The sequence below is a fragment of the Cajanus cajan genome, chromosome 8 (genome assembly GCF_000230855.2).
Source record: "Cajanus cajan strain Asha chromosome 8, NIPB_CcT2T_4, whole genome shotgun sequence".
NCBI classification, from domain to species: domain Eukaryota; kingdom Viridiplantae; phylum Streptophyta; class Magnoliopsida; order Fabales; family Fabaceae; genus Cajanus; species Cajanus cajan.
This window is the reverse complement of record NC_138524.1, coordinates 23,182,213-23,195,654: the sequence shown is the minus strand read 5'-3', so window position 1 is coordinate 23,195,654 and position 13,442 is coordinate 23,182,213. Positions and strand designations below refer to the sequence as shown.

The following is a 13,442-nucleotide window of genomic DNA, read 5'->3' as shown; positions in this document are numbered from 1 at the left end:
AACCTAAAATGATGCAAAAATTAAATGAAAATTTAGAGTGTTACAGTTGTTCTAATTTCACTAGATTCCCTAACTCAAGTGGAAGTGATCCAGAAAAGTTGTTTCCCAATAAAGACCTGCATAATAACAAATAAAAAGAACGAATCATTAACTCATTACATTTTAAAGAACAAGTTAGAATTTATTCAATAACTCAAAACATCCAATTTGAATTTTCCCTAAAAAATATGGTACAATCATTTTGATGTTGCAAATAAGTTTCCAAAAAAATTAATTTCAAGATCTATACATTCAGAACATCTAATTTATTGATTGAATTATTAAAATTTAAAGTAAAAAGAGTTATTGAGTCAAGTAAATCTTTGTAGACTAACACATATATATACACAAACAAACCAATCATGATATTAATTACAATGGTTAGTATCTCTAGAAATTCCATCTAGATTAAAGGAATAATTAACTTCACATATGCAATACATGTGCATCAAGTTGGTTACATATTCTTCTAAGTTAAATAAATTTCATGTGCACATGCGTGTAACTTACTTAAGGTGGTATTTGTTGTAATGGTTCTTGACTATGTTCTTGGCACATAAGAATCTTATTCCTAAGAATATGACAGATGATGTTGCAAAATCTAGTTGATTTTGTATAAATTGCATTCTCATTAAAAGTTTTAAGTTTGGTTTAAGTGAAAATTCTGAAAAATAAAATTAGTTTATAAGTACCTATTAATCTCTTAGCTTTATTCACACCACTCTCTCCTTTTCTTTTCTTTTTTTCTTTTTTTTTTCCTTTTTTGAGTAAAATGTCATTTTTGTCTCTAAAATTGTCATTTTAGTCACTTAGATTTGAGACTACTTTTTCTTTTTTCGAGTAAGAAAACAATACATGAATGTAATTTAAAAGGATGCCCAAAATGTGGTAAGATTTAAAATATACATCTAAAGAAAGGGAAAGACTAATCCATATTCAATCCTCAAGTGGTGAGATTTGAAAGAAGCATCCTCCTTGGCATGGGTAGAGTAACCTTCTTCGATCCCCAAGTCGTGATACAACCAAAAAAGGCTTAGTCTTAGCATGAGAATTGTGTAAACCCCAAAGATCCTCCATGGTGCCCAAGATCAATAAGGAGATATATGAAACCACAATTGACAATGGAAGGGATCTACCCCCTTTAGACAAGGTAATAAAATGACATTCTCTAGTAAAGGAAAAAGTAGATAAGGTAAATTCTTGGATAACAAAAGGTGGTAGATGATCTTAGATGATAAGAAATTGATAAGTTATGTAATATGGATGCCTCTTGACGATTTTGAGTTCAATTGGCCATATGACAGTAGACCATGAAAGATAAAACAAAAAAGTTAACCAAAACCAAACAACTAACTAAACAATCATTTATGTTATCGATGTTGAATGATGACGTAATGTATGTATTTTCATGTGGGTATTAGATGTATTTTCATAGATGTATTGTAAGCATAGTTCTAAATTGCGTTTACGGCCATTACGTTTGTGGTTAGTGTGACTATTGCAATGCAAACTGTGGTTGTTGTGATATGAAATTATTATATATTTGCATTGAGCATAAACAAATAATTCTATAATAATAAAAATTAATAAAAACTATTTTTCTTAATTTTTTACTCCAAACTCATTTCTCCCTTTCATAAAATGTGTTATATATGCACCTTGCAGTACTCCAACCAAACATCATTAATTGCTTCCCACCCACTCTTAACATCATACTAGATTAAAAGATTAAAAGTTGAATTTATGTATGTTTTATGAATTAAAAAAGTTGAATAAAATTGTTTTGCAATTATGTTATTGCAATTGCAAATTTTTTTTAGTAATTTAAATCACATCGCAATTGCGAGTCGTTGCAGTTGTAGGGAGCACCACAACCACAACATTACATTACAGCCACAATAGGTGTTGCATAACACAATTTAGAACCTTGATTGTACATCTATTTAATATATAAAAAAAAAATGTGCTTATATGCACTTTTTTAATAAAGCTTAGGCATGCACGATATCACTATAAAACTATGTCATCCCGACAACATTAACACTCCAAAGCCTACAAACCAATTGTAGCACACCTGAATATATTAAAAAAGAAAGAAAACATAACAAAGCATGGGGACTAGACTAAAACCCATGAGACAAATTAATAAAATCTAAAAGAAGGTAAATCACAATAATTAAAAAAGAAATCCAGCCATATAAAAGAGGGAACAGTCCAAATAAAATCAGCATTATAGGTTATTCCATAGCCAACTAACTTGTCAACATATTGGTTGCCCTCAAGCTTCTTTAGGAGCTGCAACAAGGCTCACACTGATGAAATGTCCAAATGTTATTTAGTGATATTTTGTAGCCAAAACCATAAGGCCTTTGCAAACAGATAGTCGAGAAAAATATGATCTATTGTTTCATTTGTTTGATCACATATACTACATATAGAGACTACAATGACACCTTAATTAGGGTTGTAGATTTTCATCAGTGGACAACTAGTTGTGAATGAGGTGCAAACAAGAAACGCTCTAGAGGGGGAAATGAATTTGGACCAAGCTCTCTATTATCCTAAAGGGAGAACAAATAAAAGAGCTTATTTAAAAGAGAGAATCCTTGAAATGGATGGCTTCCAAATGATTGGTCCACATCATAGCTCTTAGGTATTGTTGAGATGCCTTGAATTTATATCTTGTCCGTTACTATTTCTATCTTTATTTGGGTTGTAATGAGGCTGTTATATTTTATCCTTGTTATAAGGCTAAAAGGCATCTGTATCATCATCTCTATTCATTCAGAAATAAGAAACTCTTGAACTGCCCATGGACGTAGGTCACACTGACTGAACCATGTAATTTGTGTGTTGTTTGCTTTCTCTTGATCTCTTTCTTTTACAATTGTCATAACAATTGGTATCAGAGCTCTAGGTTACGCTAGGGCCTGATATGAAGAAACGCAATGTCTTCGTACAAATTCGATATTGATAAATTCAATGGATCGAATGATTTCACTTTGTGGAAATTGAAGATGAAAGCGGTTCTTGTGCATCAGGGTTACGCTGCAGCGTTGGAGGGTGTGGATAAATTACCCACGACTATGACTGATGATGTAAAGAAAATGATGTTGGAAAAGGCGCACAGTTTGATTCTCTTGAGTTTGACTGCTGAGGTTTTGCGAGAGGTAGGTGAAGAGACAACGACTGCAGGGATGTGAAAGATGTTGGAAGATAAATTCCAGAAGAAATCCCTAACCAATCGGTTGTATCAGAAGCAACGTCTCTATACCTTGCAGATGTCTGAGAATATGTCTGTGAGAGATCATCTTGATAATTTTAACCAAATTATCTTGAACCTACAGAGTATTAGAGTTAAAGTTGATGATGAGGATCTAGCTATTATTTTGTTATGCTCTCTGCCAAAATCATATGAGAATTTTATTGATACTATGTTGTATGGCAGGGATAGTATTACTCTCAACAATGTGAAGGACAGCTTACAATCTAAAGAATTGAAGAGAAGAGTAGTTTCTAGTTCTAATGTGGATGATGTAGGTCTGACAGTTTGCAGAGGCAGAAGCATGAAGAGAGGAAATAGTAGCAAGGGTCATACACGCAGCCACTTTCAAAGTCAAAGAAAGTGAGATGTTACAAATGCAAAGAGGTGGGGCACATAAGGAAGAATTGTCCACAACTGAAGAAAGATAGAAATAGTAACGCCAGTGCAGCTGTTGTTCGCTCTAGTGCAACTATCTCTGGTGAGAGTTCAGATGAAGGAGATGGCAGAGATGTTTTGACTATCAGTACTACTGGTTTTGCTGATACATGGGTCATGGATACCGGAGCTTCTTATCACATGACTTTTAACAGGAAGTTGTTCAATTCATTTAAAGAATGGAATGGTAGTGTAAAGTTAGGTGATGATGAAGAGCTTGGAGTAAAAGGTAGTGGCGCTGTACAGATAAAAATGTATGATGGCATGGTCAGAACGTTTGATGCTTGGTATGCTCCTGGCTTACGGAAGAACCTGATTTCTATTGGTATCTTAGATAAACAAGGGTACAACTTTTCAGGAAATGATGGACAAATTACAGTTTCTAAAGGTGTTCTGGTTGTTATGAAAGGAAAGTTACAACATGAAATTTATGTTATGCTTGGCAATTCCTTTCAGGGAACGGTGTCTATATCCCATTCCTTAGAGCAACAGGTTGATAATACAAAATTATGTCATTGTAGGTTGGGACATATGAGTGAGCGTGGACTTGCAGTGTTGAGTAAACAAGGACTATTGGGTGGAGCGGTGACAGGGAAATTGAAGTTCTGTGAATCTTGTGTTATGGGTAAACAACGCAGGTTGAAATTCAGTCACGGTAAGCACACTTCAACCGAAATATTGCAATATGTTCATTCTGATTTATGGGGTCCTTCCCCAGTTCAGTCTCATGGAAGGAGCAGGTATTTTGTGATGTTTATTGATGACTAATCTAGAAAGGTTTGGGTGTATTTTTTGAAGTCCAACGATGAAGTGTTTGGGCATTTCAAGGAGTGGAAGACTATGGTTGAGAAACGAACTGGGAAATTAGTCAAGACTCTAAGAACAGATAATGGACTAGAGTTCTGCAATGCATTATTTGATGATTACTGTAAAGAAGCAGTATAGTCAGGCACCTCACAGTGAGACATACACCACAACAGAATGGCGTTGCTGAACAAATGAATCAAACACTACTTCAGCATGCTCGATGCATGCATTTAAATGCTGGTCTCTCAAAAGAATTCTGGGCTGAAACAGTTAATACTGCTTCCTATTTGGTGAACAGGTCTCCATCTACTGCAATTGACTTAAAGACTCCTCAGGAGGTATGGTCTGGTAAACCTTTTGATTATTCTGACTTACGTATATTTGGTTGTCCTGCTTATGTTCATGTTAATGATGGCAAATTAGAGCCTAGGGCAATTAAATGTATATTTCTTGGGTATCCTACGGGTGTCAAAGGATATAGATTATGGTGTACTGAAAATAACAGAACAAAAAAATTTGTTATTAGCAGAGATGTTACTTTTAATGAGTCTGCTATGTTTAGCCAGAAAGAGGAGATTGAAAATCTTGCACGAAATAAAAGTACAAATAAGGGAGTTCATCAGAAGGTGGAGCTTGAGGTTGAAGATTCAAATAAAGAAAATTTGAATCCTGTGGAACAATATAGTAATGTTCAAGAAGAGCCTCAAAGCATAGCAACAAGGAGAACAAGGAGGGAAATCAGAAAACCTACGAGGTATGCAGATGTTACTAATGTTGTTGATACTAACTCTATTGCATATGCCTTGGTAGTTGGTGAAAATCTTGATTCTGATGAGCCTAAATCCTATAAGGAGGCAATTCAAAGTAAAGAAGCATCAAAATGGATAATTGCCATGGATGAGGAGATGCAGTCACTTAAGAAAAATCAAACCTGGGAGTTAGTACCATTACCTAGAGGTGTGAAGCTAGTGGGATGCAAATGGGTGTTAAAAAGGAAAGAAGGGATTCCTGGTGTTGAACCATCCAGGTTCAAGGTAAGACTTGTGGCAAAAGGTTTTTTACAGAAAGAAGGAATTGACTACCATGAAGTGTTCTCGCCTGTGGTAAAATATAAGACTATTCGAGTTCTGTTGGCTATGGTGAGTGCTTTGGATATGGAGTTAGAGCAGCTTGACGTGAAAACTGCATTCTTGCATGGAAATTTAGAAGAGCAGATTTACATGTCACAGCTAGATGGATTCCTTGAGGCCGGAAAAGAGAACCACGTGTGTTTGCTGAAAAAATCCTTGTATGGTTTAAAACAGAGCCCGAGGCAGTGGTACAAGACGTTTGATGCTTTTATGATTTCCTATAAATTTGTTCGAAATGAGTTTGATAACTGTGTTTATAGTAGGAAGTTATCGGATGGTTCCTATATATATTTGTTGTTGTATGTGGATGACATGTAATTGCAGCTAAGAGCAAGATTGGTATTGATGCTCTTAAAGCTATGTTGAGCAGTGAGTTTGAGATGAAGGATTTGGGTGCTGCCAAGAAGATTTTAGGAATGGAGATTTGGAGAGACAGGAATGCAGGTCTACTCACTACAAGAAAATGACGATTTTGCGACGGTTATATGACCTACATTGCGACGGTTATAACTGCCGCAAAGACAACATTGCGACGGTTTGGGAACCGTCGCAGAGTCGTCCGTCACCAGGCAATTTTGCGACGGTTATCAGAACCGTTGCACAAACCGTCGCAAAATTGGAATTGCGACCGTTTCATCAACTGTCGCACCAAATGCCTCTATATTAACATTGCGACCCTTTCATCAACTGTCGCACCAACTGCCTCTAAATTAATATTACAATCCTTTTTTTAACAGTCAAAAATTATAATTTTTTTTTTATTTTAATAAATTTATTAATGTAACAATCCTCATATTTGGCCTTTCAAGGATTTTATTTTACGATATTTCACTGTTTAGCATGTTTTATCCTTACTTGTGCAATTTCTGGGAAACTTCCCAGAAGGTCACCCATCCTTGTACTACTCCAGGTCAAGCACGCTTAACTGTGAAGTTCTGATGAGTAAGCTACCGAAATGTATATGTATGTTGTCAGTATAACTTGTACAGATTAATTCATTTAAGTCATCCTCAAATATACAATCTCATATCTGTATTATAATAATAATATATAATAATTTTATATTACAAATAATAATAATAATAATAATAATAATATATTTAGTTATTCTTTATTTATATGTACTTACTTTTATAATTAACATCTACTTATTTCGATTTAAAATTATAATTTAAATTATTTAAATTTTTTAATTTATAATGATAATATAATTTATAAAATTATAAATATTTATTTATTACATACTTATAAATTATTTTAATATTTTAAATAAATTATTAATTAATTTAATATATTTATTTACCTTAAATCAAACATATAAAATTCAAAAAAAAATGTATTTATCCTTGTTTTATTTTCTAATTATCAACTATTAATAAAATACTAACTTAAAATCTTATCTAATTATATATAATATTCTCATATCAAATTTAAAACCAAGTATTAGTTATACAAAAATATTAAGATCATATAGTAAATTGTCAATAAGATTTTAGTTAAATAATTTAAAATAATTAATGTTTTAATTATATTGTTAATTAGAAAATAATTTATTCCAAAACTAATTAATTTTTTTATATTAATTATTAGTAAAATTTAATAATTTTTAAATTAACAATTAATTGGATCAATGAAATTCAACACACACGATGAGTTATTGAGCGGAATAACTTTACCAAGAGTTATTTTGTAAGTTATCTTAAATCAAACATATAAAATTCAAAAAATATATTTATCCTTGTTTTATTTTTTAATTATCAACCATTAATAAAATACTAACTTAAAATCTTAACTAATTATATCATAATATTTTCATATCAAATTTAAAACCAGTTCTTACATTTTCGACAAATATAAATTTTTCTAAAATATTTCATCAATAATATAGTTTTTCCTACAAAAATTTTCTCATCAAAAATATAAATTTTCTGACAGATTTAATTTTGTTTTTATAAGAAATCATCTTCGATTAATTTAACATTTTGTATATATGATTTAACAGTAAAAGATTTTCAATTTAACGGTTAAATTTACAAAATTCACATTTAATATAAAGTTATTGAGTTGTGTAACACTTAGTAAAATTTACACTGATGTAATTATAAACCCCCTCATATATATATATATATATATATATATATATATATATATATATATATATATATATATATATATATATATATATATATATATATATTAAATGTGACTTTTACTAAGTATTACACCGCTCAATAACTTTATATTAAATGTGAATTTGGTAAATCCAACTGTTAGATTGAAAGTTCATATCTCTCAAAGATTATATATACAAAACTTTATATTAATCCAAGATGGTTTGATACTTCATTTTTATAAAACAAAATTGATGTCATATATTCATTTTAAAATACACTAAAATATAAACAATTTGATTACCTTCCAGTTGTTGTTCAATTTTAACAAAATTTGATATACAGTTATAAAGTGATATGAACTTTCAATTTAACGGTTGGATTTACAAAATACATATTTAATATAAAGTTATTGAACAACATAATACTTAATAAAAGTTACATTGGTATAATTATAACCCCCTATATTATATATATATATATATATATAGATATATATAGGGACGGATGTACATTTGGAATAGTGGGCACTTGCCCCACTACTATTTGACATATACATAATTTTTTATCTAAAAAAATAATATATTTTAAAAAATAAAAATTATATTCTAATAAAATAAAAATATAGATTCAGAAAAAATGTTTATTTATTTTATATCTATCAAATTTTTGAAAGAAATTAATTCTCATGTAATAAATTTTTTTTTCTTAATAATGAATTAATTTTTTAAAAAAGTTTAATTATAATATATATATATATATGTATATATATATATATATATGTCTTAATATTCACATATATAATGTAATATATTAAAATAAAAAGTTTTTTGATAAAATAAAATTTTTACTATGCATGTTTATCTTTTGTGTTTTTTCTTTATTGTATACGTTGATTGAAAAAATCAAAATAGTAAAATTATATATATTGATTAAAAAAATCAAACTAAGAAAAATCAGAAGATTTATGTTCCATTTAGAATTGTTATTATAAAATATATTTTAAAATAAATTATCATCTAAAAATATATATTAGATATTAAAAACATATTTATATCATAAATAAATTAAACTGGATTTTTATAAATTTTAACATATTTATTTTTATATTTTTAAAGAAAGTATATATAAAATTGTTAATAAAATATAAGTTCGTTAAGATAATATACATAATACTTAAAAAAAAAATTTAAAATTCTAATAAAAAAAATGCTGAAAATTTTGCGACGGTTTATGACTAACTGCCGCAATGTTAAATTTGCGACGGTTATGATTAACTGTCGCAATGTTAAACTTGCGACGGTTTATCATAAACCGTCGCAATGTTAAACAAATTTTGCGACAGTTTATGATAAACCGTCGCAATGTTAAACAAATTTTGCGACGGTTTACGGTAAACCGTCGCAATGTTGAACAATTTTGCGACGGTTTTGAAAAACCGTCGTATGAAGGGTCGCAATATCAAAGCGACGACGGTTTCTAGATAACCGTCGCAATTTGTCCGTCGCAATTTATCATTTTTCTTGTAGTGACTTTATGTATCTTAGAAGAAATACATTGAAAAGTTGTTGCAGTCTTTTCAAATGGAGAATTCTAAGCCTGTTAGTACTCTTTTGGCAACACATTTTAAACTTGATGCTAGCACTCTTCCTTGTACTGATGAAGAGAAGGAGTATATGAATACGATTCCTTATTTTAGTGTTGTTGGGAGCTTAATGTATGCCATGGTTTGTACAAGACCATATTTGGCTCACGCTGTGAGTGTGGTTAGTAGATTTATGAGTAATCCTGGAAAGGCTCACTGGGAGGCTGAGTGAATTATGCAATATTTGAAAGGTACTAGTAATATCTGCTTAGTTTATGGTTCTAATGATATTGGGCGTGGTCTTATTGGCTATGCAGATTCTGACTATGGTGGAGATCTCGTGAGGAGAAGATCTTTGACATGTTATATCTTCACTCTTTTATGGTTGTGCTGTAAGTTGGAAAGCAACACTTCAACCTACTATTGCTTTGTCTACTACTGAAGCGGAATACATGTCCTTGACAGAAGGGGTTAAAGAAGGTATATGATTGAAAGGTCTTATTGATAGTTTGGGTTTGAATGTGCAGAGACGTATACTTTATTGTGATAGTCAAAGTACTTTATGTTTGGCAAAAAATCTAGTCTATCATGAAAGATCAAAGCATATTGATGTCAGATTGAATTTCATACGAGATGTAATTGAAGACAAATTGTTCTCCATAGAGAAGATAGCTACTGTAGACAATCCAGCATATATGTTGACTAAACCTTTGTCTTTTGAAAAGTTTAAGCATAGCTTGGACTTGGTGAATGTTCGCATCGCTTGAGACCCTTCGGGTAGAATAGGTGGGAGAGTTGTTCTTGGTTACTGGTGACTTGGGAAAATTCAAGTCAGGGTGGAGAATTGTTGAGATGCCTTGAATTTATATCTTGTCCGTTACTATTTCTATCTTTATTTGGGTTGTAATGAGACTGTTATATTTTATCCTTGTTATAAGACTAAAATGCATCTGTATCATCATCTCTATTCATTCAGAAATAAGAAACTCTTGAACTGCCCGTGGACATAGGTCACACTGACTGAACCACGTAATTTGTGTTATCTGCTTTCTCTTGATCTCTTTCTTTTACAATTTTCATAACAGGTATATTATTTCAGGACAAGGCAACTTGTCTGCAATAGCATTTGCAAAATGTTGCAGACGTTGTTTCTAACGAAGCCACTGTTGGGTGCTTGCAAATTAGTGAGAACATATGTTTTGAAAATTAAGAAGGGTATGGACTACCCCCAACTTTATGAAAAGGGATATTCCCTATAAAAAAAAAGTTATGTAAACTCTTTTATTGAGTAGGAATAAATTATATGTACATTCTCACCCAATGTGATAAGAGATTTAAAATCCTAAGTAAGAAAGAAAAATTCAAGTTAGAGTCACTATTGTGAGATAAGGTTGATGAACACAAAATGATAGTAAGCTTAAACTATATATACTATAAAAAGGTTAGTACTATGTATCAAACACTAGAAAGAAGCGCCTCAAAAAATAATAGTGTGTCCACTTAGTGAGTGATAATAAAAAGGTATGATGAGATATGATTAGGTATATTATATAATAATGGTGGACTAGAACAATAATTATGTTGTAGATTTAGAGTCCAAAGGCAACATCTTAAACTAGGTGGCATAGATCCAATCATAGGAGCAGACTAATTATTTATAGATCTTAAATGAAGGATTATAACTTGAAGAGATCATTAGGATAGATGTCTCATGCATGTTAGTCACATTTAGAACACTCGCTTAGACTTTTTTGTCGTTAGTTTACTCTTACTATTTTATAAAATAAGTAGATGAAGCTACTAGGAATGAAGCTAACTTGAAGCTGCTAGCAAAAGGATATGTTTTAATTTATGAAAGTTTTATTATTATTTTTGAATATTTTATTTTGAAGCATTTGTATATAACTTGATGTACGAACTATGAAGTACAAAGCAGTGGGTGTTTGTTATTTACGAATTTCCAAATAAGGAATTTGTTTATTGTAATGTTCAACTTTATGAGCTTTACCTCAAAATGTTTAAAACAAATTTTTATGTCCTAGAAATCTAATCATATATGGTAATACCCCTAGGGTGTTATATTTTGTGGCAATAAAGTTGTAGAAAATTTTCGTCTCTTTTATAGATGTGCATTGATCTTATCTCAATTTTTGATGAATCTTAAAAAATTTTAAAAACAAAACATGTTACCTCTACCACCTTGCTTGAAATTTTCAATTACCAACCCAACCCATTCCCTTTATACTTGGTAGAAACTGTCATACTTAGAAAAGAAAATCTTTGCATCATCCCCAAGAAGCCATTGAAAATCTCTTCATATTAATAAGATTAATAACCAATATTGAAAGTTGATCGATCTATTTGTCAATGTTTTAAAGTTGACAAGGACTTTCCTTAAATTTATAATTAGGCTTGAAGAATGTTGAATGTTCTTCAGTATATAAAGAAAAATATTTCTGTGTAAGCTATCAGTAATTAAGATGAAAAAGAAGCCTAAAATTATAAAGGACAAAAATTGCCAATGTTATATGCAACATGACACTTTACTTGATGAAAATCATTAGAATTTGCATAAACAAGGAGATGGGTTAATCATCTTATCATTTACAATTTTCCTTTCAGACCATTCTTTTTGCAAGAAATTTGAAGAAAATTGACTACTGAATTTAATAGAAAAAAAGTGTATAACTTACAACGATCTTAAATCAGTGAGTTTTCCTAATTCCTTTGGAAGCTCTCCTGATAAAGCGTTAGCTGCTAATCCCCTTCTCAAAATTAACGAGTAAAGAAATACATCACAGAAAATATATAAAGGAATCCATGATTCAAGAACAAATGACATAGTAAGACTAACAGTTATAACAGATGAGAATAACTTACAAGTGTGTTGTAGTGGATCAATTTTATCAACAAAAAAAAAAATAGTCTCACAAGAACCACATACAAATGCATATAAACTTGTCTCAGAAATAGAAGAAAGAAAGAAAACTAGACTTACAGGTATTGCATGCGACTTAGATTGCCAATGGAAGAAGAAACCGAACCTGTCAAGTAATTTTGGTTCAAATTCCTGCAAAACATTTTAGAAAAGTAGGTAGTTGTTATACACCATTGGTATTAATGTAATTGATTATTAACTAAACTCTCATTTTAGTCCTAAATTTAGAAGGCATTGTTATATTAATTTCTGGAAGAAAAAAAAAAGTTGTCAAACAATTTTTGTAAAATAAATCCTTAAATTTAATTATTTACTGTTGTTTTGATCCTTAAATATATATTAATATTATCACTTTAATATTTTTTTTTCTAATTTCGAACTAATACGATCGTTAATTTATACATTTCAAGAATTTTTTTTTTCGATAATTTCTGAATTTCATGGATATATATGACAGTTTATTCTTGATTATTTATGTTACGGAAAGTGCGCAACTAACGTGTCATCATAATTTTTTATGTGAGTAAATATTCTCTATGATCTTAAATTTGAAAAATTTTGAGGTATTAATTCCTGAAACTTAGAATGTAAAATTAGCTTTTAAAAAAGACTATTAGGGTTAGCCTAGTGATTGGGTGAGGAAGAGTTGAGGTAGTTAAAAGCATGAGGACCTAAGTTCAATCTTCATTACGACCAACTTTGTAATTTTTCTTATCTTTAAAAAAAAAAATTAGCTTTTAAAAGTTAGTGTAAATTGACGATCACATTAGTCTAAAAGAAATGTGTGATTAAAATGATAAGAAGTAATTAAATTTAAAAAATTATTTGATACTATAAAATATAATTTTATAATTCTAGAAATTAATATGATAACGTCTTCTAAATTAGAGATGAAAGTTATCAATGTATAATCATTTGTTTCTAACCAATGTAATATTGTCAATCACACAAAAATATATAAGCATACAGGTTGAAGAGGTATGTCAAAGTCCAGAGCTCTTTCGGGATCTCACCAGTAACATCCACTGAAAAGACTTTCCTGTTCAATGAATCCAACAAAACAAGCAAGAAAATGAATGTCAATGATATTTCTTTTTAGCTCAGAATCAGATTCAGACTAGAAATTAATTCT

General features: G+C 30.4%; 1 protein-coding gene across 3 annotated transcripts in view; it reads right to left on the bottom strand.

Annotated features, from left to right (window-relative positions):
* LOC109787989 (putative LRR receptor-like serine/threonine-protein kinase At1g56130) overlaps nucleotides 1-13,442 on the bottom strand; it is a 65,311-nt gene that overhangs the window by 49,525 nt on the left and 2,344 nt on the right. For 2 of the 3 annotated variants that reach the window (XM_083062898.1, XM_083062897.1), the window contains exons 3-6: nucleotides 13,278-13,349; nucleotides 12,371-12,442; nucleotides 12,066-12,137; nucleotides 45-116 (exon numbers count right to left, since the gene is read on the bottom strand). In XM_083062898.1, the coding sequence (XP_082919024.1) occupies nucleotides 45-116; nucleotides 12,066-12,137; nucleotides 12,371-12,442; nucleotides 13,278-13,349 (288 nt within the window). The remainder of the gene's footprint in view (nucleotides 1-44; nucleotides 117-12,065; nucleotides 12,138-12,370; nucleotides 12,443-13,277; nucleotides 13,350-13,442) is intronic. The other variant, XM_083062899.1, reaches the window with a different exon arrangement.